Source organism: Micromesistius poutassou (genome assembly GCF_964030765.1).
Source record: "Micromesistius poutassou genome assembly, chromosome: 9".
NCBI classification, from domain to species: domain Eukaryota; kingdom Metazoa; phylum Chordata; class Actinopteri; order Gadiformes; family Gadidae; genus Micromesistius; species Micromesistius poutassou.
The window spans coordinates 1,293,113-1,319,112 of NC_140279.1; the positions used below are offsets into that span (position 1 = coordinate 1,293,113).

General features: G+C 47.9%; 1 protein-coding gene across 1 annotated transcript in view; it reads left to right on the forward strand.

Moving 5' to 3' along the window:
- ncanb (neurocan b) overlaps nucleotides 1–26,000 on the forward strand; it is a gene marked incomplete at both ends in the record, with an annotated part of 106,130 nt that overhangs the window by 39,131 nt on the left and 40,999 nt on the right. The window contains 11 exons of the mRNA XM_084473505.1: nucleotides 1,489–1,594; nucleotides 10,330–10,556; nucleotides 11,087–11,255; nucleotides 12,330–12,364; nucleotides 14,972–15,026; nucleotides 16,256–16,430; nucleotides 19,000–19,127; nucleotides 20,509–20,802; nucleotides 22,267–22,715; nucleotides 23,628–23,709; nucleotides 23,941–24,237. Coding sequence (XP_084329631.1) covers nucleotides 1,489–1,594; nucleotides 10,330–10,556; nucleotides 11,087–11,255; nucleotides 12,330–12,364; nucleotides 14,972–15,026; nucleotides 16,256–16,430; nucleotides 19,000–19,127; nucleotides 20,509–20,802; nucleotides 22,267–22,715; nucleotides 23,628–23,709; nucleotides 23,941–24,237 — 2,017 coding nt within the window. The remainder of the gene's footprint in view (nucleotides 1–1,488; nucleotides 1,595–10,329; nucleotides 10,557–11,086; nucleotides 11,256–12,329; nucleotides 12,365–14,971; nucleotides 15,027–16,255; nucleotides 16,431–18,999; nucleotides 19,128–20,508; nucleotides 20,803–22,266; nucleotides 22,716–23,627; nucleotides 23,710–23,940; nucleotides 24,238–26,000) is intronic.

Here is a 26,000-nt window from a genome sequence, read left to right on the forward strand (position 1 = left end):
TGAGTGGACGTGTGAGCGATACAATTAACAGACAGCCTCCTGAGGTCCGCCGGGACGACGGCCAGAGCTGTGTGCAGCTGCACAGGGGCCACCGGCAGCGGCATGCAGACTACTGCTGGGCCCCAGAACCAGTCAAAGAAAGGACAGGCGGGTAGGAGGGACCCGGGAAAGGTCACCACAGCTGGAGGAGACAGATGAATAAAAGGGGAACTATTCACAGATGTTTATTTTTTATTATGTCACAACGGCTGCCAGGCTAAAGGTATGAATAATGAACATGGGGGGGGGCGGGCGGTGGGGGGGGGGGGGGGGTGGGGGGAGACGATGTGTAAGTAAAGGAAGGATGGCCGGGAGGTATTTGACAGGTTCACCGTGTGTACACACGAGGCAGTCCTCACAATCTGTCCAACAGAGTCTGCTCGATAGCGAATCAGCCACTCAACCTCTTTTATGCTCACACGTACAGTTATTTACATTTCCAATTGAAGTCAACCATGGTAAAGAACACACAGTACCATCGCGTTTGCCTTGCTAACCCTCGTAACCATAGTAGCAGGGCGCGTGTGCTTATTTTTTTTTACCCCATGGTTCTATAGTGCTTCTGAATGGGGTCTTTGTACCAGCAATCATCGTGTCGTTCGTATTATGTGCAGTCTGTGAACCGTATGTACTGGTAGAACACCCCCACCATCATCGCTCTGTCCCCAGAGATAGGGCTCCCCGCTGTGGCAGAATGATTTGCTGTGAGGTCAGTGTTTACGTCCTTGACTTTGCCTTTGAGACAGAGTCACCGAGACCGGTTTGGATGTAACTGACACCGGCTATCTGTGTCCGGTATCACCGGTACCAGAATGCAACCCCCTTCACCCCAACCCCAACCCAGCTGTCCACCACCCCCTCACACCCTGCCCCTCCTATGGTAGCACACGGCCTCATAGAAACAAAGCTTTTGTACCATCCACGGCGCTACACCAGCAAACTGACAAACCAAAGTGCTGCAGAAGTGTCAAATGTGGAGCTCTCTTAATAACATTAATGAGTGATTCATAGCCTACTGGCTTTTTTCACTGCTGGTTTCACTCTTTAATTAACTGTGTTAATATATATATCTTTATATTCATTTTTCATAAACCTCAAAGGAATATCAGTTGATTTTTCTTTGCAACCTAGCCGTTGATTTTCCCTATGCCGTTATGCCGTTAGTGGGCAATTATAAAATAACAAATTAGAATTATTAATTAAAAAAATAGCAATATTGGAAGGTTGTTATCTTGCGAAAGCCTGCTTTTCATCTGCAACCCGTTAAACATATATTAGCTCACATAATCATGTAAAACAGAACTAATCTGTGAGATCTTTTACCAAACATTTTTTTTAGCAAACCTTCACATTAAATGAAATGCTAACTCATACCAGCCACTGCAATAAGAATCCAATATATTGGAGAGGATACATCGTGTTATATTCTCTGTGTCTCTCTTTCCCCAGGTCAGAATGCAGGCTATGCAGGGTATGCTGTCTCTGCGTGGACTGCACGTCGTATGGGCTCTGGTTCTGCCCATCTTATGGGCCCTGCTTCTGCCCATAGTTTGTGGTGAGTATTTTTCACAGTTCAGAGAAGTAACACCGATACATATATTTCTAGGATTACACACGCACACTCCCTCAGGGAAGATTCAATGATGGGTTTCTAAATTCTGGACGGGGGAAATAAAGCGCCCCACCTGCGGTTGAGTCGTTTCGCTGACTCTTCTCTCCAAAGCTTACAGGGAGTTCAGATAATATGAAGGATCAGCAAAGGGTCACATCTTCCTCACTGCACTACCCTGCCCCCATATGGGAGTTGTGGCTGTGAATGTGTATGACAAAATAAGCTTCATAATCGGAGGGATTGTTCTCATGGGTTATTTGTTGAGATGCGACAATATTACTCTGTTCCAATGGTAGTGTGTTGTCCATGAGATGCTACAGGCTTCTGGTTGAGTGGCATACCGTTTTTGACTTGGAATCTGTTTATTATTCTTCTCGCTGAGGGATTTGATTTTGATGGAGATATACACCAGACTTCCATTAGAATCTACATCAATAAATCTAAAAGATATTCCATTGTACCGCATTAGCATTACTTTACATCCATCAGAAGTCCTCCCAGCCTGTTTTCTTCACTTTATTCTACTACTGGTGGTCCCATTGCTTTCAATTATAGCCCAGGGCCCTGGGTTTCAGCTTTCAAGCTAACTGGTTCTAGCGGCTAGCTCTACTACCCCTCAGCTTCCTGCCAGAGCGTCTGCTGTCAGTCCCTATCCAATTTTTTGCCAGCTGCATTTATTTAGCAGGATTTTGGCTGTGTCCCCTCATTGGCAGCCGAACACACACTTTCCATATAGAGTTACAGAACCGGTGCCCCGGTCAATCCTTACCTGACGCTGTGTCCATGGAAACCAGAACAAACAAAAGGTACTGGCACTGGACGATGAATCAGCAAGGTCGTCCAAGATTCACAGACTCCCTCCACTGCCAGATTCATGAGTACATTAATGAGGGGCAAATATTTGAATGGGACACCAGACGCTTGGCTGGCAGCTAGGGGAGCAGAGTGAGCCGCTAGCACAGTCACTAAAGCGTTAGCAGTCGTTCTAACTGCTGGTTTTTTTCATGGGATAAAGATGGCCGTCTCTTGATCTTGCCATCGTACTACTAGATATATTGCAGGCTATCTTAAGTGTGTTTTTTATTGTTTTGATTGTTTGTTTGCTTTTGTTGTCTCTGTTCACTTTGGATTTATCCGATTATCTTCGCTTGTCTTGAGATTTTAGAACTTCTGTGTAAAGCCTCTGTGACGCTTTACTGTGTGTTTTCCTGTTTAAAAGCTGCAGATTTATAATTGGAATAGATGGATTCATTTACTTTTGTCGGTTGTAAAATACAGAAAAACCATTCAGGGAATTGTTTCATGGAAAGGTTGTTGGCCAGCCTACGTGTACTCGTATCCGTTCAATTGTCTGCAAAAATGTCTGCTCTCGCTCACATTCACCCGCACACTAAGTTTGCACACAAAGAGTTTGCACACAAAGTTTGCAGACCTGCAGAGCTTTGCCTCAAAACGGCTTATTCTTTGAGACCTTGTTAAAAGAGCACACACAATTTAAGGGGAGGCGAAACGATGACACATTTATGGAAGAGGATGAAAAACAAATCTCAGATCTCCAAAGCGAGCTCATCTGTTATTGACTATTTCAAAGGGAGCAGGTTTTTTTTTTATTGGATATCCTTATATATTTATATATACAAAGAGAGAGGGAAATAAGCGCTTCGTTACGTCACTTCAGAGGCAAGAGAACACTTTGATTAATCTGAGAAGTGAACAGAGCTGAGAGGGTGCGCCTCTTTATGCCATCATTGTGTGGGAGCTTGTCCCAAATTTAAGAAGACTTAATATTTTACATTTTACCCCTGGAGAGAAAGCAATGTAAGCAATACAGATATAGATATATTTCTGAGTGCACATCCCGCGGTTACCCATCTTGTTTCATCTTCTATATGCCGGCAGTTCTTCTACAGCAAATTACCGTCACATTCTCTCAATGACAACCTCTTTGCCCCGTGTTTGTGTGTGTCGGTGTCGGCATGTGTGTGTGCACACATCCTTGTGCGTGTGCATTTTCACACACACACACACACACACACACACACACACACACACACACACACACACACACACACACACACACACACACACACACACACGCGCGCGCGCGCTGGGGGTGTGACGATACACAAAAGCCACAATTCGGTACGTACCTCGGTTTTGAAGTCACGGTTCGGTATTGTATTTCAGTACAGCAGTTTTTGTTTTTTATTTTTTTATTAAACAATTAGATTTTGATTTGATTTATTAAATTGTATCAAACAAATGCCTTACACAAATGAAAAGACATCAAATACAATTGAGGATAAAATGTACCGTGTGTACTGCCGTGTCATGGATGGTCATGCTAATATAAAAGTCCAGCGCAGAGCCCAATCGTCCCCATGTATGCCGCCCCTGCATGCACTTGATTTCCCTTAATAATGCACCCTGGAAACACGACACTCTCCACCCTCTGTGGCCATATGCGGAGCGTACACCATCACACTGTGTGCCTCTTTTTCAACAGGGCATTAATACTTTTTTATCATTGGTCCCCGCCCCTACTACTCTGTGTCTCTTCTGGTTCCTCTCCTCCAGACGAGTGGACATGGTTGATGGGAGCTCGAGGGCTTTCACAGAGAGTAAGGAGGTGGGGGTGGTGGTGGGGGTGGTGGGGGTGGCGGCGGTGTTAGTGGTGGTGGTGGGGGAGGGCACCAAAGCTCACCCATGACATTTAGTTTGACAGCCCAGAGTTGCTGGGAGGGACAGAGGGCGCAGCGTGTCCTGTGTTTGGGTTTGAAATAATCCTTGTGTGTATCGTCAGGATGTCAGCTTGTGCATTCGTCAGGGCGCTTCCAAACGTCGCTGCCTGCATTGTGTGTGTGTGTGTGTGTGTGTCTGTGTGTGTGTGTGTGTGTGTGTGTATGCATGCATGTGAGTGTTTGAAGCGTGCTACGAGAGGGAAAGGTGTGTACCTGTGCCCCACGTGGTGCAATATTAAGTTAAGGCGATGGCGTATGTGTCTCTTTAGACCCTCTCCTGTTGGAGCTTTGCCTCAGCTTAGCTTAGCTGATGTTAGCCTGGCTTGGCTTAGTGCTTTGGTCGTGGAAGCCAGAGAGATAGCATGCAGTCAGGGATTGGTTTTGAGAAGGTTGTTTAAATTTCAATGGCGAGAGAGGATAAGGGAGCAGGAAATGAGTGGAGTCATTTTGGGATACGAAGGAAGGAAATAATGCTTGAAGGGAGAGGGAGGAGTAGGTGAGGTGAAGCTTTGGGGGAGAGGGGAGCACAGAGCGGAGGAGAGGAGAGGGAGGGGGAGAGAGGAGGGGAGAGGGGAGAAGAGGAGTGGGGGGAGAGGGAAGGATGACTGGATAGAGGGGAGAGAGGAAAGGAGGGGAGAGGAGAGGAGAAAGGAAATGAGAGGGGAGAGGAGGAAAGAAGGGAGAGGAGGAGAGGAGATTAAAGGTTGGGGAGAGGGTGGTCATGGAGAGAGTCTCTCATGCGAGATAATGCCAGCATGGGGATGTCAATCATAAACCCGGCATGGGATCTGCCTTTGGAAGACCCGCTGTGCCAGTGTGGCCGCAGAAGTAGATCACACACACACACACACACACCAGGGCTGTACCTCTGCATAAACACACACAAGTACAGACACAGGCATACCAGTCTGCCACCTATCTGTCAATCTAGCTCCCGCTCTATCTCCATGTTTCCACCCATCTATATTTTGAAAGGGCTTTTTCTCTGTTTTTTATGAAAACTAAAAATTCTGGAATTGCCCAACCTAGGCAAAAAAAAGGATTTGTGAATATGTTCATTGTTCAGATGTCCTTACTGCTTTCCTTAAAGTGTTTTATGAATATAAAATCTGTGCTTGTCAGCTGTCAGACGTCAATAGAGAGTAGCCACTGACCCAATCTGTCAGTCTGCTTGTCTATTCAGATTTATGATAGATTTATTTTGGTCTGAATTTGTGAATTTACTTGTGAATTTACTTATTTTTTAATGGAGGCAGAGAAGATACTGGTGTGTGTGTGTGTGTGTGTGTGTGTGTGTGTGTGTGTGTGTGTGTGTGTGTGTGTGTGCGTGTGCGTTTGTGCTTGTGTGTGTATGTGTGTTTGTGTGTGTGTGCTGGTGCGTGCATGCACTTTCTGCATGAGAAAGATTATGGGCCGACAGATTTGGACATACATCTTTATGTCACTCAATCTGTGTCTGTGTTCCTTTTTCACACATCTGTCCATTTGCAGTGCGTAAGCGCGTCACTAAAACCCTCTCCCGGCTGTGTTTAATCATTCGAGAGCGTCTTTGAAAGCGTGGGACAGATGGGCCGAATGTGACCATTGCACAGACGCCACCACATGAACTGGCAGGTAGAGAAACGAAATGGCTCACATCTACTCTACATACACACCCTGGGAGGTGAGCCTTCACTGGCCCTCTTCCATCACCCATCATGGGTTACATACGGCTGGACGTCCTAATGCCGCGACAAGAGTGCCGGGGAAGAAACTACAGCAGACAGGCCAGCTGTTCCTCCATGTGTGTGAGCTCTGACTGATGCTTCGCCAAGTCGTCTTCTCAAACGTCGCTTCGGGAAGCTTCACCGCAGCACCACCGCTGTATCTACAGTATATTCTGGACTGAACAAATGTATATATGCAGAGTGACATTCGGTCTGGTTGCCGGGCCCTTGGGTTGGACCGAGACGTCGACTCTTCTTCGTATGTTAGGCGGGCGAGAGTGCGAGCGGTCGGACTCGCTGCTAAACAGTCTGACGGAGGGCATGATGAAAAATGGCCCCCGTAGTAACAACAAACAAAAGGAGGGTCTGGAATGGGGTTACGCTTGTAGAAACATTTCCATCTAAATGCAGATTTGGCCGATCCGTAGCACTAAGGGACCGTGGTCAATTCTATTCAGTCCCTGTGTTTTATTTCATTTTCTTCCAATAAATTCTTCTTTAAACTGTAATTCACTATGGCTTGTCTTAGGTTGTGATTGTTCTGATGAACTGCTGAAAATAGAAGCGCAGTGCAAGCCTCAATTTCATTTGTTCTCCAGCAACCGTGCAAAGAAAGGGAACCAAAGAGGCATAATTGTGCAAATCTGCAAACGATAGAGAAAGACACAGGATGGATAGTGAATTTGAGATTAGCATCACAGCCGGATTGATTCATTTTGGCACATTTGCCTTTCTATTGGCATCGCTGGTCGCATTGTGGCATAGCAGTGTACCAATTCTATTGCTCATGCAGGTGGATATCCTGGTTGAACACATGCAATCACATTACGCATCATTGATGCAACGCGCTTGGAATACATTTAGTGGCATTAGTGTCTTCATTTTAGGACTGTGTGTGTGCGTGTGTGTGTGTGTGTGTGTGTGTGTCCTCGTGGGGATGAATCACAGAGGATGTGTGCTGCAGGCTACTTCCTCGTCACTGTTATGTCAGAGCATATGAGTGTATTTGCTCAAGAAGGTATTTGTGTCACTTTCCAAATCACCCGTCTTGCTACCTCCATGTTCTCAGGACTCATCTCTCTTCATGTCCTGTCCCCTTCCAACTGACTCATTCCCCCCTTCACATTACTCAGTTTGACCCGGAACGTTTCCATTTACTGCGTTCCATTTACTGGAAATGCACTGTGTATATTTACGTCCCTCTTGCACCTTGGCCTTCCGCCACTGTGCTGTATTGAAATCGATTGCATTTATTCATATTTCCACAATGATTTTCGCATGTGTCAGCGAGGGAGCATACCGCTCCCTGCTGTAACTATCGGGTAGGAAATGTCCAAAAGTGCTTCGCTCGACTTGGGCGTGCACGGCGATCAGAGAGAACGCGGCAGCCGAGTAGACTTCACTCTTTTATAAAGAAGGCCGTCTCAACATATTCTGCAGTGGTTTATGCAACGCGCCACAGTCCCTCCAATCCCGGGAAATGTCAAGTGCTCCGCAACCAAAGCAGTTCTTTAAGGCCTTTAAATACACTGAGGGCAATCAAATGAGGAGACTGCTTCCGTAAAATGAGATCTCAAAATGATTGCCGAAAGAAGTTCATTGACTTTGTTTCTAAAGTGCTTTTCGTTTTGTTTCGTCGGGTGAGGCTAAGGTTAAGCGCCGCGCTCTGGGACACATCTTAGGAAACAAAGCATTGAACCAGCAACCGTCTTTGCCTCCTTACTGCTCTTATACTTGGGAAACATTTGTGGTAATACATTCAATATATTTGAAATATGCCTCCTGTAAAAATGTGTCAGACTATATAATGGAAGAGTCCATGTTAGTAGAGTCCTCTCTCTAGGAATATAATGGAACGGACCACGTGTGAAGCTAGAGGCAGCAGACCAGGCAGGAAGCGAGGCAGCATGGTGTAGCAGGGTAGTGGTGCTGGGGATGCATGTCTGCAGGGTGCAGGCGAGGGGTATCATACGTGTTGCACGCAGGGCTGGTGTTAAGCTGTGATGACAGATTGTCTCACATCCAATATGTTGTGTGTGTGCTCAGAGGGATGAAAAATAACCAAACTGTGCGTGTGCGTGTGCGTGTGCGCGTACGCGTGTGTGTGTGTGTGTGTGTGTGTGTGTGTGTGTGTGTGTGTGTCTCAAAATGGAATGCATTCAATGTCCCATGAATAGTGAATGAGTAATGGTATGGTTTCACTCTGTAAGACTCATTAAATACATTCCCCAATTAAGTTTTCCCATGTGCACACACACACCTGCACACACACATACATACACACACACACACACACACACACACACACACACACACACATATCCTCTACTGGGGCATTAAATAACCATGAAAGAGAAGAAAGATAATAAATCATGAACTTGTCTACTGGGCCTGTGTATCAAAGTATCAGATCTAATGATTAAAAAACAACAAAATATGTATCTTATCATATCTGAGACCTTGGCTGTTGGTCATACTGTGAGAGAGAATGACAGAGAGAGAGGAAGAGAGAGAGAGAGAGAGAGAGAGAGAGAGAGAGAGAGAGAGAGAGAGAGAGAGAGAGAGAGAGAGAGAGAGAGAGAGATAGGGATGGACAGTGTTTGAACCTTGCACTTCAGGGTATCAGTGATCCGTGAGTCTGCTGTTGCATTCCTCTGTCTGCCATTGAATTACCTCACCGCCACGACAGAGAACGGAGAGACATCATGTTTAGACGTGACAACCAATCAGAGGGACACAGCAACACCTCCCCGAAAAGGTGCGCAGACACGGGAAATTGACGTTAATGAAATGAAATTGATCGCTTTCCCCCGACCTGCAGTCTCCCCGTGACCATCGTTTTCTCTAGCATTTTATTTGGTATTCTCTCTCTCGTCTCCCGTCTCCCGTCTCTCTCTCTCTCTCTCTCTCTCTCTCTCTCTCTCTCACTCTCTCTCTCCCCCGTCTGTCTGCTATCTCCAGTCACCATGTTGTCAGGACTTTTTTTCTTTCTCTTCCTCCCCATCCACCTCCTCATTTATTTAATTGACCCATAATAGCTTAACATTATATTTTGTATCTGTGGACCATGCAGCAGAAGAGCAGTAGCGGGCTTATTTCATACTTCTCCCATGGCACTGCTGAAATGCTATTGTTCTAACAGAGCTTGAGTGCTTTTTTATTAACAAGGCCTTTTATTCAAGTTCCGCCAAAGAGACTGAGATAGAAACTTCTGGAGATCCCCAAGTGTATTATTTTCCCAGCGCTTCTCCCGTCATTTTGGTTGCTCCCCCCCTCCTCCTTTGGCCTGTCTACCTCTGTCTCTCCCAATCTCTCTGTTGTAGGATCTGACGAGTTCCTCTTGCTCGCCGACAAGAAGGGATACGAGACACAGGGGGAAGATATGAAAAACGTTGGATAAATGCTGAAGGCTTTCCACTCCAACTCACTCACTGCATAAAAAGCAAGATAGATATGCAAGATCAATAGAGCACGACGACTGAGCTGTGTGATATTAGGAGTACGAGTACAGTACAGTGGATCTAACAACAATGCCATATTTTGCTAAGGGATGATCGAAGGCTTTAACTCATACAAACGATGATGAAAGTCCTGACACCACCTACAGCAAATTCCTTCTCCGGTTAAACATTGTTGATGGCCAAGGACCGCTGACCGGCTTGGAACAAGAACATCCAGGATCATTTACTGCATCAAGATGGATTGCACGTCAATTTCTATTGGGCTCCATTACCTGAAAATATTGGTATAAATGATAAACGATTAAGTGATTGTTTTGAACAAAGACAGCAGGGTATTGATTCTGTAAAGCATATACAGAGTTGGATGCATGGCTTCCAAAAAGGCCTCTGCCATCTCCTCTCTCACCATTAAGCGCAGTCTCTCTTTGTTCTGGTAACACTAACGGTAACACTGCTGGATCAATGACCAATAATCAATGAGAAGAGAACAAGCCAAGGCGCATTGCCTATTAACCTATAAATCCCTGGAAGAGGGCTCACTAAAGTCTCTGGGATTGAAGAATACATTTCCTCTGACAAGAACCAATTTACCCAACACCCGTCGGCTATAATGAGAAATGGCGTGTCACGGATCTGAAACGCCGGGTGGAATCAAACTCGGTTTTTTCTTTCTTTCATCATCTTTCATCACATCACTATTCACTGAATCCATCTCCTTTCTCCTCCCCCCCTCGTCTCCTGCCCCCTTCCCCCGCCTGTCCCCCCTGCAGCCCACGCCGACACCATGGTGAACATGAGGAAGGTGACCCACCAGGCCATCAGTGAGGAGCTGTCCCGCACGGTGCTGCTGCCCTGCCTCTTCACCCTGCGCAGCTCCGCCGGTCCCAACAGCCACGAGCCGCCCAGGATCAAGTGGACCAAGGTGTGGGGGCAGCGGGGCTCCGACGGCCTGCAGAAGGAGCAGGCGGTCCTGGTGGCCAAGGACAACGTGGTGAAGGTGAGGAACAGACGTGTCTCTCTTCTGTCTTTACTTTCGTTCATTCCGAGAAGCCCTCACCCCTTTTCTGTCCGGTGTTTCTCTTAAATGGCAAATGCATTTATAATATGCTTTTCTAACCAAGTCGCTTTACAATATTGCTTAACATTCACCCATTCATGCGCACATTCACACCGACAGCGGAGTCAACCATGCAAGGCGACAGTCAGCTCATCAGAAGCAGTTAGGGTAGGGTGTCTCGCTCAGGGGACCTCAACCCTCTACAAATGTAACATAAATTGCACGAGTACTGCCCAGTGAAAGCGGCATTATTTAGCCAGTCAAAACCTATTAACATGACACATTTTTCTTTTAAAATGAGCTAGGAGGAGCCGGGGATCGAACTAGCAACCTTCCGGTTTCCAGCCAACCGGCTCTACCTCCTGAGCCACATGCTTCCCTCATTCATTCATTCTCTTCCTTTCTCCGTTTCCCCCTAACCTGACGTTCGTCTCTGCTTTCTCCTGCGTCCCCCCCCTTCGTTCTCCCAGGTGAAGAAGGCCTTCCAGGGGCGTGTCACCTTGCCGGGTTACCACGTCAACCGCTACAACGCCAGCCTGGCGCTGAGGGGTCTGCGGTCCAGTGACTCTGGCCTGTACCGCTGCGAGGTGGTGGTGGGCATCAACGACGAGCAGGACACCGTGCCTCTAGAGGTCACAGGTGAGCACAGCACACGCAGGCGGAGACGATAACACTTATGCAATTGGATGGAGGACAAATAATCCTGGTTTTGCAACGTGCTTAGTACTGGTCATACACCCCGCTGTGCTGTTTGTGCAATGCAACACAACAGTAGCCGTTTGGATTCGGGTCAATTCTGGACATGTTTGGGAGGCTGAAGAGGAAAATATGGATATGCAGAAGAATTTCAGCAGCGTGGCTAGCCTGCTAGTGGGAGCCGCAAAGGACCAATCGTGATTCAATTCTTTTTTAATAAACACAACATCATTGTATTGTCCCCTCATGTGGGCTTGTGTAACGAGCAATTAGACCTATGCCTGCCAAGCCGGCATGTGGTAAATATAAACCCTTGCTTGTTACATTGCACAAAGGGTCCTCGTTTTTGCGGTTGTAAATAATGATTCTGGTTAACACAAGCATTGTCCGGGGATGTCTGCTCTGTGTGTGTGTGTGTGTGTGTGTGTGTGTGTGTGTGTGCATGCAGGCATGCATGTTTATGTGTGTGAAATGAATAAATGGCCACTGCAAGGTAAAAAAAGTGAGCACATCGACCGTCATTGACCCAGGCCACTCAGGGGCAGTTCCTGGAACATTTCACTCTAATGAAAGCAACAAGGCCTCGGACCATCCACACACCATGTCCACACACCATGTCCACACACCATGTCCACACACCATGTCCACACTGCTCTACAGAAGAATCATCGGTGGTCAGGCAAAACGGGCCAACCCTTTTATACTACTTTTTTTTTGTCAGGCCTTCTTTGATGATACCATCAAACTGCCCCGAGATAGCTAATTGTAGCGTGACCATAATTACAATGTCAAAGTGTCTCAGCTGCCGAGCTCTCCCCACATTCTTTCCAGGTCACTAGTCTCTTTTTAATAATTGGCTATTATCCTAACGACTACAGTGGACGATGCACACGTTGCATTAGCCACACTAGGCTGCCGCCATCCACAAGCCCATGCTAATGCGGCTAACGTCAGCTCCGCTGCACTGCTTAAAAGCTCTGTAGCCTCCTTCTCTTGTGCTCTCTTGTGGCACGGCAGATACCACTATCCCAGCCAGTGTCATCTCCCGTCGAGTATAACACAGAGCCAGCCTTCACTCCACTACCTAGAGACCGAGAGGAAGCTCTCACGGGCTAGTAAGCGTACGCATGGTGCATGTCAAGTCAAGGCAATTGTGTTTGTATAGCCCTTAATCACAGTGACATAAGTGGCATATATGTATGACCCCCCCGACCTTAGCCCCCCCCCCACCCAAAGGGCAAGAAATTAATTAACAAGACATAAATCTTGAGAAGGAATGCAGAGTGGGGATCCCTCATTCCAGAGATGGTCAGGAGAGCACATATGCATGAATGCATATGTGCTGTCTCTCTTTGACTTTCTCTCAATTCCCCAGTATCCCCCCCTCTCTCTCTATGTCTCTCTCACCTCTCTCTCTCTCTCTCTCTCTCTCTCTCTCTCTCTCTCTCTCTCTCTCTCTCTCTCTCTCTCTCTCTCTCTCCCTCCCAGTCTCCCTCTCTCTCTCTTGTGGCTGCATATGGGCCACTACATCTCTATAATTACATTGAGGAGGACACTATCTAGGTTTCTCAGGCAGGCAAAGCACCTCATCTTTCTCCACAAGAGCACTTTATAGTTGCTTGTAAGTGAGACCCCTGGCACCTTGCTGGGGAGATCCTGCCTCCTACTCCTCTTGAGCAATCGATTAACATGCTATGAAAACCGCTCCTTTGGAAAGAAGAAGAGGACGGAAAAATAGCTAGTATGCCATCCCGCCAAAAATAGCCGTCTCCAAGGCTAAGCCTTAATTGCTAGTCACACTACACAGACCACATTCCTCCCCTCGCCAATTCTGCTGAGTGCTTAATGTATTAATTAGGACATATTGACAGTGCTCTGCTATATCAATATCATATTAATCCCCAGGACTCTTCACATGGATTCTCGTTTGTCTGTGTGCATGCGTGCATGCGTGTGTTTGAGCCTCGAAGGCCTCCCCCTTCACCCCGTCGGCCGGTTTTACTTTATCGCTTCGATGCTACCTTGCTCTCTGTCTGTCTGTCTGTCTGTCTGTCTGTCTGTCTGTCTTCCTTTCTGTCACTCACACACACTCACACTTCCCCTGTCTTGTATGTTGCTGTTGTCCCTCGGCCCATATCGATGGGTCAATTGTCTGTGTCACACCAATTAAAAAGCGATGGAGTTGACTCTGGTTCAGCCAATTGTTTCCGCGGCTAGCTGTAAACGACAGACATGTCCATCGACCTGGTCGACAGTTTTTCTGTTACCACTCGTTCCTCAAGGAATGTACTGTAATGGTTATTATTATATCCATACAGTATACCCTATTGGATCACATATATGACCAGTAGGGAGCCATATGAAATCTCCCATAGACTGAGTCTCCCAAAGACACTCTTATGTTATATTAGCATATTAATTTAATAATGAAGGATTATGGCTCTATCTCATTAATGTGCTTAAAACAATGTTTCTAAAAAAAGGAGCTGTTGCGTAATGTCATTAAGTCATAAGTCACTGTGTGTGTGTGTGTGTGTGTGTGTGTGTGTGTGTGTGTGTGTGTGTGTGTGTGTGTGTGCGTGCGTGCGTGTGTGTTTGTGCATGCGGGGGTGCGTGTCAGCAGAATAATTGCAGGCTCTGTTTGAGAATGAAACACACACTCTCTTCCTCCGACCGAGCAACTAGACAACCCTGCTCTGACAATCTGTTGCGTTATCCACATGGTAACCCAAGTCGGATGATACGATGGCTACTGCTACCTGTACATGGACTATATGGCAGATCGATTCTTGGCCGAATTAAGTAGTTTAGTTCTGTAGTGGCTGTGTTTTAAATAGACAAATGGGATTCTATGCATTATGATGCCGATTTTTGATCCTAAAGGAGAGCAAAGGAGGGCCGGTGCTATCCCTCAGCCTTATTAAAGGGACTGGATGTCTTTAACAGATTTGCCCCGTGCACAAACCAGCTCTGCTGTGTAAAAGGCAGCAATGTTAAAAAAAAACATGGACAGGGTACAGAAGGCCAGATGGCCAGCCTTCAGTGGGAAAGGAAAGCAGCTTCCCCATTAAGAACAGAGAACCGTCGTGGATCCTCCGTTCCAGGCAGGGTGCCTAGCCGGTTAGCTGGTGAGCGTCTCTCTGGGGTCCAAGTGTCCCGCCGCCTCAAAGGAGAGGAAGATGAATACCCGAGGAGAAAAACTAAAATGGTGGAAAAGAGAGGAGTGGGAACCGAATCAGAGGATCTCTGCTCCAATTTCTGTGAAGTGGAGCAGAAGGAGGATAAACACAGACGACAGAAAGGCTTGCTAAGTGTGGCAGAGGTGTGTGTTTGTGTGTGTGTGTGCGTGTGTGTGTGTGTGTGTGTGTGTGTGTCTCTGTGTGTGCGCAGGCAAATGTGTCCGTCATTACAAGCCAAAAATAACAAGCTTGTGTCCATGTTCGTGTGGGTAACGCCAAGACAACACACAAACTTTGCCTCGCTTGGGATCAGATCCTCATCGCGTCCTCATTGCCCCCCCCCCCCCCCCCCCCGCTCCCCTCCTCCCCCCTCCCCCGTCCGTGTCTCCATCCCTTCCTCGTGTCTCGGAGGGGCCTCTGTCACTCTCCTGCACAAAGCTGTGTGGCCATAAGCAGTGCTTTCTCTCGTGTGGCGAGCAGAGAAGCCCCTGGGAGCCCTCTGGGGGCCCATCTGAACGGCAGCCAGGGGTCAAAGGTCAGCGTGGCCCTGTGGTTAGAGGGGGGGGCGAGACTCTGGACACTTCAAGAGCTGCGCATGGTGGGAGGGTATGGGCTGTAGGGAAAGGCGAGGATCTCTCAGTCCTTCATCTGCGCCACTCTCTCTCCGTTTCTCCGTCCGTCCTGTTTGGAATCCGTCTCCCATGCTCTCGTTAGTTTTGGCCCCGGGAAGCCTGTGATTACGGAGAGAAGAATCTTGTTTACAGTGTAACGATAGCATTGTGGTGTTCCACTGTTTACCAAGCATCTCTCTCTCGCGCTCTCTCTCTCTCGCTCTCTCTCTCTCCTTTCTCCTTTCTCTCTCCTTTCTCTCTTCTTCCTCTTGCTATCTTCTCGTTCTGTCATTCAGCCATCGTGAAGCCAAACTACCTTGACATTTTCCTACCCTGTTTGAAAGAAAAATTCAGTAACTGCCAGTGAAGGCTAGGCTGGGAATCTTTCTATTTTACGATGCATCGAAGGAACACAAAAGATAACCAACATGTCTTTGTGAGAGCCAAATGAGAGTCTCGCACACCCTCTGAATGCAGCCCATGGAGCCGTGCAGGGAGGGAATGATGAAGATGCTCTGTCTTAGTCGTTCAAGGTTATGGTCCATTAACATGTTGATAATGGAAGAACAGTGTCGCCCTATCAAAAAGATCACACCTCTTATCACCTACCCTGCCGCTGACCTTATACGGTGTGTACCTCCTGCTGATGTCTCTGTCTGTCCCTCTGTCTGTCACCCTGATTTCTCTCTCTCTCTCTCTGTCTCACGGCCACTCTCTCTCATCTCTCTCCCATCTATTTCTCTCCCCCCTTTCCTCTCTGGCTCTCTCACCTCTCCCCACTCTCCTCGGTCTCTCTCTCTCTCCTCCCCCTCCTCTCCTCTCTCTCTCTCTCTCTCCTCTTCCCCCCTCTCCTCTCTCTCTCTCTCTCTCTCTCTCTCGCTCTCTCTCTCTCTCTACCCTCTCTCTCTACCCCCTCTCTCTCCCTCTCTCTCTACCCCCTCTCTCTCTCTCGCTCTCTCTCTCTGTCTCTGTTTTTGTCTCTGTCTCTGTCTCTCTCTCTCTCTCTCTCCCTCTCTCTCTACCCCCTCTCTCTGTGTCTCTCTCTCTCTCTCTCTCTCTCTCTCTCTGTCTCTCTCTCTCCCTCTCTCTCTACCCCCTCTCTCTCTCTCTACCCCCTCTCTCTCGACCCCCCCCCTCTCTCTCCATCCTCCAGGCGTGGTCTTCCACTACAGGGCGCCCCACGACCGCTACGCCCTGACCTTCAGCGACGCCAAGAGGGTGTGCGTGGAGAACGCCGCCATCATCGCCACGCCGGAGCAGCTGCAGGCCACCTTCGCAGACGGCTACGACAACTGCGACGCCGGCTGGCTGTCGGACCAGAGCGTACGGTGAGCCCTCCTCCAGCCGACTGGATAATACACCCCCATAATACACCCCATAATACCCGGTAGGGATTAACATTGATGTGGCACTGGCCGGGATTCACTTCACACTGTATTGGATTTCACTCACGTGGATGTGGTAATGGCGTACATATGGATTTATAGCATAGTGACACCCCAGAGAGAGTCCCATATTTATGAATATGAATTTATAATCAATGATTAACTCTAATTGTCAACCATACAATCGAACATTGATTGAATGGTTTCATGCAAAACATGCAATCATATATATATATATATATATATGAATAACCCTCACTGAAAAATAGATAGAAAATGGCAGAGAAAATGACACTTTCTCCGAGGTGGACGCGAATAGGATGAAAATCAGTGATCAGAACATTTACCACTTAAAATAATGAGGGCTGATTTTTGATTGCAGCTTTGAAAGGTAGCTGTAATTGCCTTTCCATTCACCTGTCATGTGTGTGTCAGGCCTGTTTGGAATTCATGTGTCGTTTCAAAACACATCTCCTCTAATTGAATCCTTATCCTTAAATGGCCAGTCCCAGCTATTTCATCTTCCGTGGTAACCATATCACCATATCACGAGTTTAAACCCCATTGGTACCCAGGAGGTGTCAGAATATGCTCCTATTTCCTTCTTTTCGTTTCCTCTTGGCCTTCTTGCCTCGTTCATTATTATTATAATCTTGTTGCCAATAGGATCTTGGTTCTTCATTACCATGCAAATCAGAATTAGAAACGAGCAAAAGTTTGATGGAAAGACAAGTTTTGCTCCATTGTCAACATGTTGGACCAGGAGAACGATGGTCTTGGTTGGTTTTGACACACAGGAGCGTGTGTGTTTGCCTGTGCGTGTGCGTGTACATTGATAAGCCTGAGTGTGCCAGGCGTAATCATTTAATTACCCTCCTTTACTGTGCCCTGGTGTAGTTTGAATCAATGGACAGTTTGAGCCCAGAGTATGGATCGCTGTGCTGCCAACAATCACACACAACCAAGGCCACTGGAGGAAGGCTAGATTCCAGAACATCTAGTAGTAGTCTCTCTGTCCCTCCCTTCTCCCTCTGGCTCATTCTCCGTGTCTCACTAACTCTCTCTCTCTCTCTCTCTCACTCTCTCTCTCGCTCTCTCGCTCTCTCTCTCTGTCTCTCACCCTCTTGCTCTTTCTCAATCTCTTTGTCTCTCTCGCTCTCTCTCTCTCTCTCTCACTCTCCTTCTCTCTCTCTCTCTCTCTCTCTCTCTCTCTCTCTCTCTCTCTCTCTCTCTCTCTCTCTCTCTCTCTCTCTCTCTCACTCTCCTTCTCTCTCTCTCTCTCTCTCTCACTCTCTCTCTCTCTCTCTCTCTCTCTCTCTCTCCCTCTCTCTTGCTCCATCTCTCTCTTGCTCTCTCTCTCAGCGTAGGTTCATCGGCTTTTTTTGGCAGGGCAAAATCCATTGTTTAGCCAAAACAACACATATTGAACAAAAGGGCTACAATGCTACAATGCAATACTGCAACAATGATGTTAACATACACAACAACAACCACAATGATCCATTGATAATAAATGATCATACCCACACAGAGCCCCAGCCGTGCACACCCTGCACATTTATACACTGCACCTATTTACATATCAACCATTTTATTACGCCCACAAAGGAATAAACCAAACCACTCAACAAAACTATTATTTATGATCCTATATTTGATAGTAACGACTACAAACCGGTATTCAAGCCAGTATTCCCCTGGTGTGCATCCAGAAATTGGAGCAGAGATGCGATCATCCAGTTCCCACTCGCCTCTTTCCCACCATTTCATTTTGCTCTGAGGCTGTGGGACACTAGGACCCACCGAGAGATAGCTCGCCAGCCAGCCTGGGAAGAAGAAGGGGTCCGCGGCGGTGCTCTGTTTGAACGGGGGGGGAAGTTGCTTTCCCTTGGCTCACTCATCTCCCACAGGCTAGTGCCGGGCCGTCTCAGGTAGAGCGCCGGCACCACACTGAGCTGCTCCATAGGGGAATGGTCTCTGCTCGGCTCAACCCTCCGCTGGGGGCGGCGGCGGCGAGTATTGGCTCAATTAATTTACATTTGGTTCGAAGGCGTGTTCCTAAATTGTTTTTATACTGTTATTTTTGCAGCTTTGCCTCCCCGTCTCATTTGCACAGACCCCCCCCCCCCCCCCCTGGGGAAGGTTGGTCATAATGGGCCGGCCTGTTTTTTTCCTCCCTCCACTTCTGGGTACTCGGTCACTAAATTTGCATTGTATTCTGGTTGGCTTTTTCGTTGCATAATTTGGCCTTGTTGTTTACTTTATGCAGTTATGTTGCATTCAGGGATTTGTTTAGGAGCCTTGCGATGATCAATGTCTTGTTTATAGAATGGACTCCACACCTCAAGGGCTATTATTTCAACCCTCTGTATTTCTTTCTATATTTCTCTCTCCATCTCCCTTGTCCCCTCCCTCTCCTTATCTCCATCTCTTCCTCTCTCCCCTCTCCACTCTCTTCTCTCTCTCTCTCCCTTTCCCTCGCTCTGTCTCTACCACTCTTATCCTTCTGCAGGTATCCCATTCAGTCGCCCCGGCCCGGTTGCTACGGCGATCGCGAGGACTCTCCCGGAGTCCGTAACTATGGCGTCAGGTCCCCTGAAGAGCTGTTTGATGTCTACTGCTTCGCTAAGCAACTACAGGGTAAGCCTGGGAGGCAGCATCCACCAATCACAGCTTAGTCATGCCTGGGCCCGCTAAGCCTTGGTTAGGCAGTCCCGGAACACCGCGGCTACTGCTTAGCGCAGAGCAGGAACAACCTGAAGGCGAGAGTGGATGGATGGGAGGGAGAGAGTGGAGTTAATGAGAGAGGGAGGGAGGGAGGGAGGGAGGGAGGGAGGGAGGGAGGGAGGGAGGGAGGAGATGAGAGCTGAGGGTGGATACACAGAGTAACTGTATGTTCACACCAAAAGACACATTTGTCGCCTGGTCGCGGTGGAGTTTTGTCACGCGACAAGTCATAATCCGTCGCTGTAGTCATTTGTGCAAGTTTTATCGCACAAATACAGTCGCGCGTGTATGAGGAAGTTGAGTTGTTGTGGAAGTACCAGAGACGTCGGAGAACCCGACGCAGTCTATTCATAATATCATCCAGAGGCGCACACAGCTTTTGGCCGTGATATTATATATTATATTATATAGACATTTAATATTGTATGATATAATATGATATAATATTATACATAGAGCTCCGGGAGTCGCAAACGGCAACAATCACTCTCCTCTCTTCATGCTGCGGTTCACTCCGGACTGCAGGGAACGGTTGGCCAGTTGATTAGACACTACACACTCAACATGGGGGAGTTTTGCCAAAAATAATCCCATGATGCATTCTGATGTATAAGCCCTAGTGTCCCATGAGAAAATGTAACGCACTCATAGCCAGACGGGTGTTTGCAGAATATACAGCCTGCTCACGAGCACAAAAGGAGCTGGACACAAGTGAGGCAGAAGAGAGCTAGACAGAGAGCATCGCAACAACTGCACCACCCGAAACACAGCATGGCAGACGACACCACAGCACCGTATAGCCAAAATCAACACAGGCCCAGCACACCAGGCTAAACTCTATCTCCATCACTCCTCTCCTCTTCTACACTCAACCGCCCACACACTTCTCACATTTACATTTAGACGCTTTTATCCAAAGCGTCATTTCAGTCAGAAGAAGAGAAACAATATTTCACTGTATTTTCACTACTTTTAAGCGTAAGGACGTACAACATACAATAAGTTTGTACATTAAGTTCCAGGACGTACAACATACAGTAAGTGCGTACATTAAGTGCCAGGACGCACAACATTAAATAAGTGCATAAGAGGGGTTAGGGGGGGTGGGGGGGGGGGTAAGGGCTATGCAGAGTCTAGGTGAACTATGAACAAGTGAGTCTTGAGTCTTTTGCGGAAGCTGGTGAGCGCCCCCGCGGTCCTGACGTCGGCAGGGCGCTCGCTCCACCGCTGCTTGTGCCGAAAAACAGAGAAGAGTTGTGACTTTCTTTCTGCCTCGCCTGTCCTCCACCACCAGGGGAGGTGTTCCACTCGGCCACGCCCGAGAAGCTGAACCTGGCCTCCGCCTCCGCCCACTGCCAGACGCTGGGCGCGCGGCTGGCCACGGCGGGGCAGCTGTACCTGGCCTGGCAGGCGGGCCTGGACCGCTGCGACCCGGGCTGGCTGGCGGACGGCAGCGTGCGCTACCCCATCAACGTGCCGCGGCGGCACTGCGGCGGGAACGAGCCCGGCGTGCGCACGGTCTACAACAACGCCGACCGCACGGGCTTCCCGGACACCACGGCGCGCTTCGACGCCTACTGCTTCAGAGGTAGCGAGGTCTCAGAGCGCGGGGGGTGGGGGGGGGAAAGAAAAAAAAGGGATCCACTTTGGAAGTGTCGCTAGAGGTTGGTGCTATGGTTACCACTCACAAGGGAGGGTCGTAGGTAGGATACGCCAGGTTTTTTTTCTTTTATTAGTATTATTATTATTGTTGTGGAGGGATCCACTTTAGAAGTGGGGATCCACTTTAGAAGTGTCGCTAGAGGTTGGTGCTATGGTTACCACTCACAAGGGAGGGTCGTAGGTAGGATACGCCAGGTTTTTTTTCTTTTATTAGTATTATTATTATTGTTCTGGCTGTGTCATTATCGTCATGTTTCACGGACTGCATGAGTTAGCACGAAAGCAATTCTGTGGCATTTCAGCCCATGTACATTTTCTTTTAGGGCATTTAGCAAGACGCTTTTATGCAAATAGACTTGCAATAAGTACATTTGTCAGAAAAAAGAGAAGTACAGAAAGGATGTTCATACCAAGTGCCAAGCACTAACAATTGTTAGGTTAACCCCTTCCCCAACAAATATAGCTTTGGGTGCATTGCGAGGCTTGTATGTTGAAGCGCAGCCAAGATAAGCAAGAGGAGAAGGGACGCAAAAAGGGTGTGAGAGAGAGAGCGTCTGGTTGGGTTTACATCGCTCCTTGTTATTTAGTTGAATGTGTTGTATTGTACAATGTAGTTGAACAAACCTTCAGTCTCCAGTATTTGCATTGTTTCTGTAATTCACTCATCATTAGCAGCATAAGTCAGATGTCATGCTGTTAAACCGTGACCAGAGCGCAACACTGGCATCAATCATGACAACGAAACCTAATCAGTGCTGGAAATCTAGCGACCACAAACAGATATATATTTGAAACTAGCAATGGTTGCAAGCCTGTAAAATATTGTTTAACAAATTTAGTGGCATTTGTTTGGAATTTAAGTGCCTGCGTAACCTCTTTAATGAGGCCTGCACAGTAATTACATGCATATTCCGTAATTAATGTTGGGTCATATTGTATATTTCCTCCAATAAATGTTAAATGTTTTTTTCGTCTCAATTAAATGTGAAAAGAAATTGAATAATTACAAATAGTGAAGACAAAATGAACAGCCTCTGATTTGGTCAGGCTTTAGTAACAATAACATCATTTTCCAATACACTTATCATAATGTTGTCCTCTGGGACATTTCTATATTGCCGTGGCATAAGTGATTTTTACCTGTGAAGAAAGAAAATCGATTTACAAAATCCTTCCTTTCTCGTAAGAATAACTCACCAAATTATATTATATCCCATGTTACACTCTTGGATTTAATCTTGTTCCCTGGCCTCGCTACCGCCGTATCGAGGGAGGCAATAAATCAATGTTTTTTTCTTCCTGCAGTTTTTTACTGCAGCCAATAAAGCAGGTCAAGTGAAAACAGCATATTTGTGCTCCTGGTAAATTGTTAATGCGCTCCGTGTTCCAGCCCAGCAGCCAGCAGGGGTCCAGGCTGCGGAGGCCAGGCCGGCGTACCAGACCACAGACCCAGCGACAGAGGCGGCTTCGACGACTGCGACCAGAGCCCAGCGCACTGCTTCCCGCTTTCCCACCTGGGCGGCAGGCACGGACAAAACCGGCTTCCCCTCCGACACTACTGCAGATCGATCTTCTGAGATATCAGAGGAACACGTCGTCATCCACCTGCCGCCCGCAGAGCGGCAGCTCCAGCAGGACCTGGAGCGGTCTGAAGCCGTGTCCGTGGACACGGCCGCGTTCACTGAACGAGACCCCGCCCAAGAGAGCTCCGAAAGACACAACTCCCTGTCTAACCAGGAAGATAGCTCTGAAAATACCCCGAAAACCGCTAACTCCCTGTTTGTCCTTGAAGATAGCGCTGAAGATGCCCCTAAAACCACCAGCTCCCTGCTCAGACTGGTGGACCGCTCTGAAAATAGCCCTCAAACGAATAGCTCCGTGTTTTTGCTCGAGGACAGCTCGGAAAATACCCCTAAAACGACTCTATCCCTGTCGAACCAGGAAGAAAGCACTGAAAATACCCCCCAAAACACTACCTCCGTCATTATCCTCGATGATAGCTCTGAAAATACCCCTCAAACAGCTAACTCCTTGTCCAACCAGGAAGACAGCTTTGATAGTACCACTAAAACGACTAACTCCTTGTCCAACCAGGAAGACAGCTCTGACAGTACCACTAAAACGACTAACTCCTTGTCCAACCAGGAAGACAGCTCTGACAGTACCACTAAAACGACTAACTCCTTGTCCAACCAGGAAGACAGCTCTGATAGTACCACTAAAACGACTAACTCCTTGTCCAACCAGGAAGACAGCTCTGATAGTACCACTAAAACGACTAACTCCTTGTCCAACCAGGAAGACAGCTCTGATAGTACCACTAAAACGACTAGCTCATTATCCAACCAGGAAGACAGCTCTGAAAATACCCCTCAAACAACTAACTCCTTGTCCAACCAGGAAGACAGCTCTGATAGTACCACTAAAACGACTAACTCCTTGTCCAACCAGGAAGACAGCTCTGATAGTACCACTAAAACGACTAACTCCTTGTCCAACCAGGAAGACAGCTCTGATAGTACCACTAAAACGACTAGCTCATTATCCAACCAGGAAGACAGCTCTGAAAATACCCCTCAAACAACTAACTCCTTGTCCCACCAGAATGACAGCTCTGAAAATCCCCCCAAAACCACTAACTCTCTGGAAAGCCTGGGGAGAAACAGAGGCTCTGCACATGAAGGAGAAGAAGGTGGAGGAGCCTCCTCCGATCCACCCTCTTTATCTTCTATGGCTTCATCGACCCTCCAGCCTCAGACCAGCAGCAGCATGCTGTCAGAGTTGGTTAACGCCTTGATGAGACCTTTCAGGTACTTCACCGGAGGTGCAGAGGGTGAGGAGGGGGGTAGAGGGATTAAGGAGGGGGAAGAGGGGGAGAAGGGTGAGGTGGGGGACAAGGAGAGTGAGGAGAGTGAGGAGGAGGCGAAGGAGAAGGAGGAGGGTGCGGTGAGGAAGAAGGAGAACAACGGGGAGAAGGAGGCTGAGGCATCTCCTACCACGGCCGGGGAGACGGAGAACGAGCGGGAGGAGAAGGGGACTGAGGGTTCTCCCACCACGGCCGCAGACACCACGGTACAGGAGCAGAGAGCCAGACTCACCCCGCTCAGAGAGACCACAGGCCTCTCCAAGGCCGCGGTGAATAAAGGCGGCGCAGAGAACGCCATCATGGAACGCACGGGCGGCTCCTCTTCACCAAAGGTTCCGAAGGCGAACACACTTCACGTCCCGGAGGGTCTGTCGGAGCTGGAGAGAGAGGTGACGCCGTTGGTTCCATTAGTGGCTGCCGACCAGACGCTACGGCGCGCCGAGAGCACCACTCAGCGCGGAGTAAAAGCTTTAGGCCCGTCCCTCTCTCACGCAGGTAGGAGCTCCTCGTGGTTCTCACCGCTGTACACCCTGTCCGCTTGTGGCTCTGTGTGGGAGAACACGTGGTTGTGTGGCCGTTTTGTGTGGCCGGTTTTGTGTGTGTGTGTGTGTGTGTGTGTGTGTGTGTCTGTGTGTGTGTGTGTGTGTGTGTGTGTGTGTATGGGGTGTTTTTTGGTGTGTGTGGTGTTGTTCATACTGGTGCTTATCAGAGAACACACATCAAACCTGTGGCACTTTAACGCAGCAGCTTTCCCACATTTCTTATTCCAAAACGATTCATTTTCCATCTTATATTGACTGGAACGTCCTGCCTGACGAGAAAAGCAATACATGAGTGTGAAATTGAAAATGCGGTGTGTACAGGAGAGGAACGTTTAAAGTATGTGTGACTTCAATGGAGGCTGTCCAGGCTAATGTATGATGCTGCCGCTAACAGTTTGCATCATGCCTTTGTGGTGGCCATGGTGGGTTTATTTTTGGGTTGCTGTGATATATTTGTGCTAACTTTGTTTGCCCTGATCCTACGTTGTGGATTACAGCTTAGCTTTTTTGTCATATAGCTGTAAATATTCTCAGGATGGGAGGCATGGCGCTAATTAAATCATTTATCATGAAATCTGTAAAATTGGGATGATATTCTAAATTCCTAGCCCCCCATGTGAGGGAAGAAATTCCTTCTCTCCGTGAGGGGGATAATAATAATACATTACTTCTGGGATTTGCTTTGCCATGCATGGAGCTTGGAGTTAACAGGGTGCCATCAAACGTGGGCTTGTGAAGATTAGTAACTGTGATGAAGAGCTGTACAAACCACTAAACATCAGTCAAATCGAATTGTCAGCCGAGCCATTTGGTTATAGGCCTGGCCATGTGCCGGTTCCCCATTACGGTTTACGTTCCAAAGCACTCTATTCTCGAGCCAGTATTTCCTGTCCTAAGACTACTTTTAGTCTCTCTCTCTCTCTCTCTCTCTCTCTCTAACAGCCTAGGACAAATGATTGACAACCCATGCAAAGAGGGAAACACTAACTCCATGAGAGGGAGAAGTTTACACAGAATTACGCCAGTGAATGCAGAGACCGAGTTTCCAAGTTAAAAAAATAGCTTTTAGTAGTTTTTAATAGTTTTAATAGTTTTTTTTATTAGCATCAATTGTTCTTGGCTCCTGTGTTGTTGTAAGTTCCCTGGCCCAAGGCCGGGGAAAAAAGGAAAAGAACTAGATTAACAGAAAGGACAACCAATAGGGGCTCAGCCCCCAAGGCCCCCCCCCCAACCCCCTCCTCAATTCGAAATCCCTGGAGAAATGAAGACGTTATCATGCCCACGGAAGGAGGGACTAAAAGATCCCAACAACGCACTGCTTCCTCAGACGTTCCCCGAGGTGTGGCTCAGTCTGTGCCCTTTACTGTCTGTGTTTGGGCCACGGGCGCCGGCAGAGAGGTCTCATTTACCTGCCGCCCCGGCGGCACACACACAGCGTGAGCCGTCACGGAGCACGACTCCGGGCGCAGAGCGAGGCAGAGAGGGTGGGTGGTAATTGATAATCTTTGAGTAACTGATTTCAGATTTTTAAACTAACGTGCTCGGCTCTGACTGTTCAAAGAGATTTAGTTCAATTGAATTAAATTCGATGGAGGGGTTTGTGATAACGTGGCTGTTGGTCAGGCTGATTTTAGCCTGGATGGTCACAGGTTCACCCGACTCGAAATAAGAGATAAAGCTCGCTGCTCTCTCAAACACTGCCATCAACTTACTCCA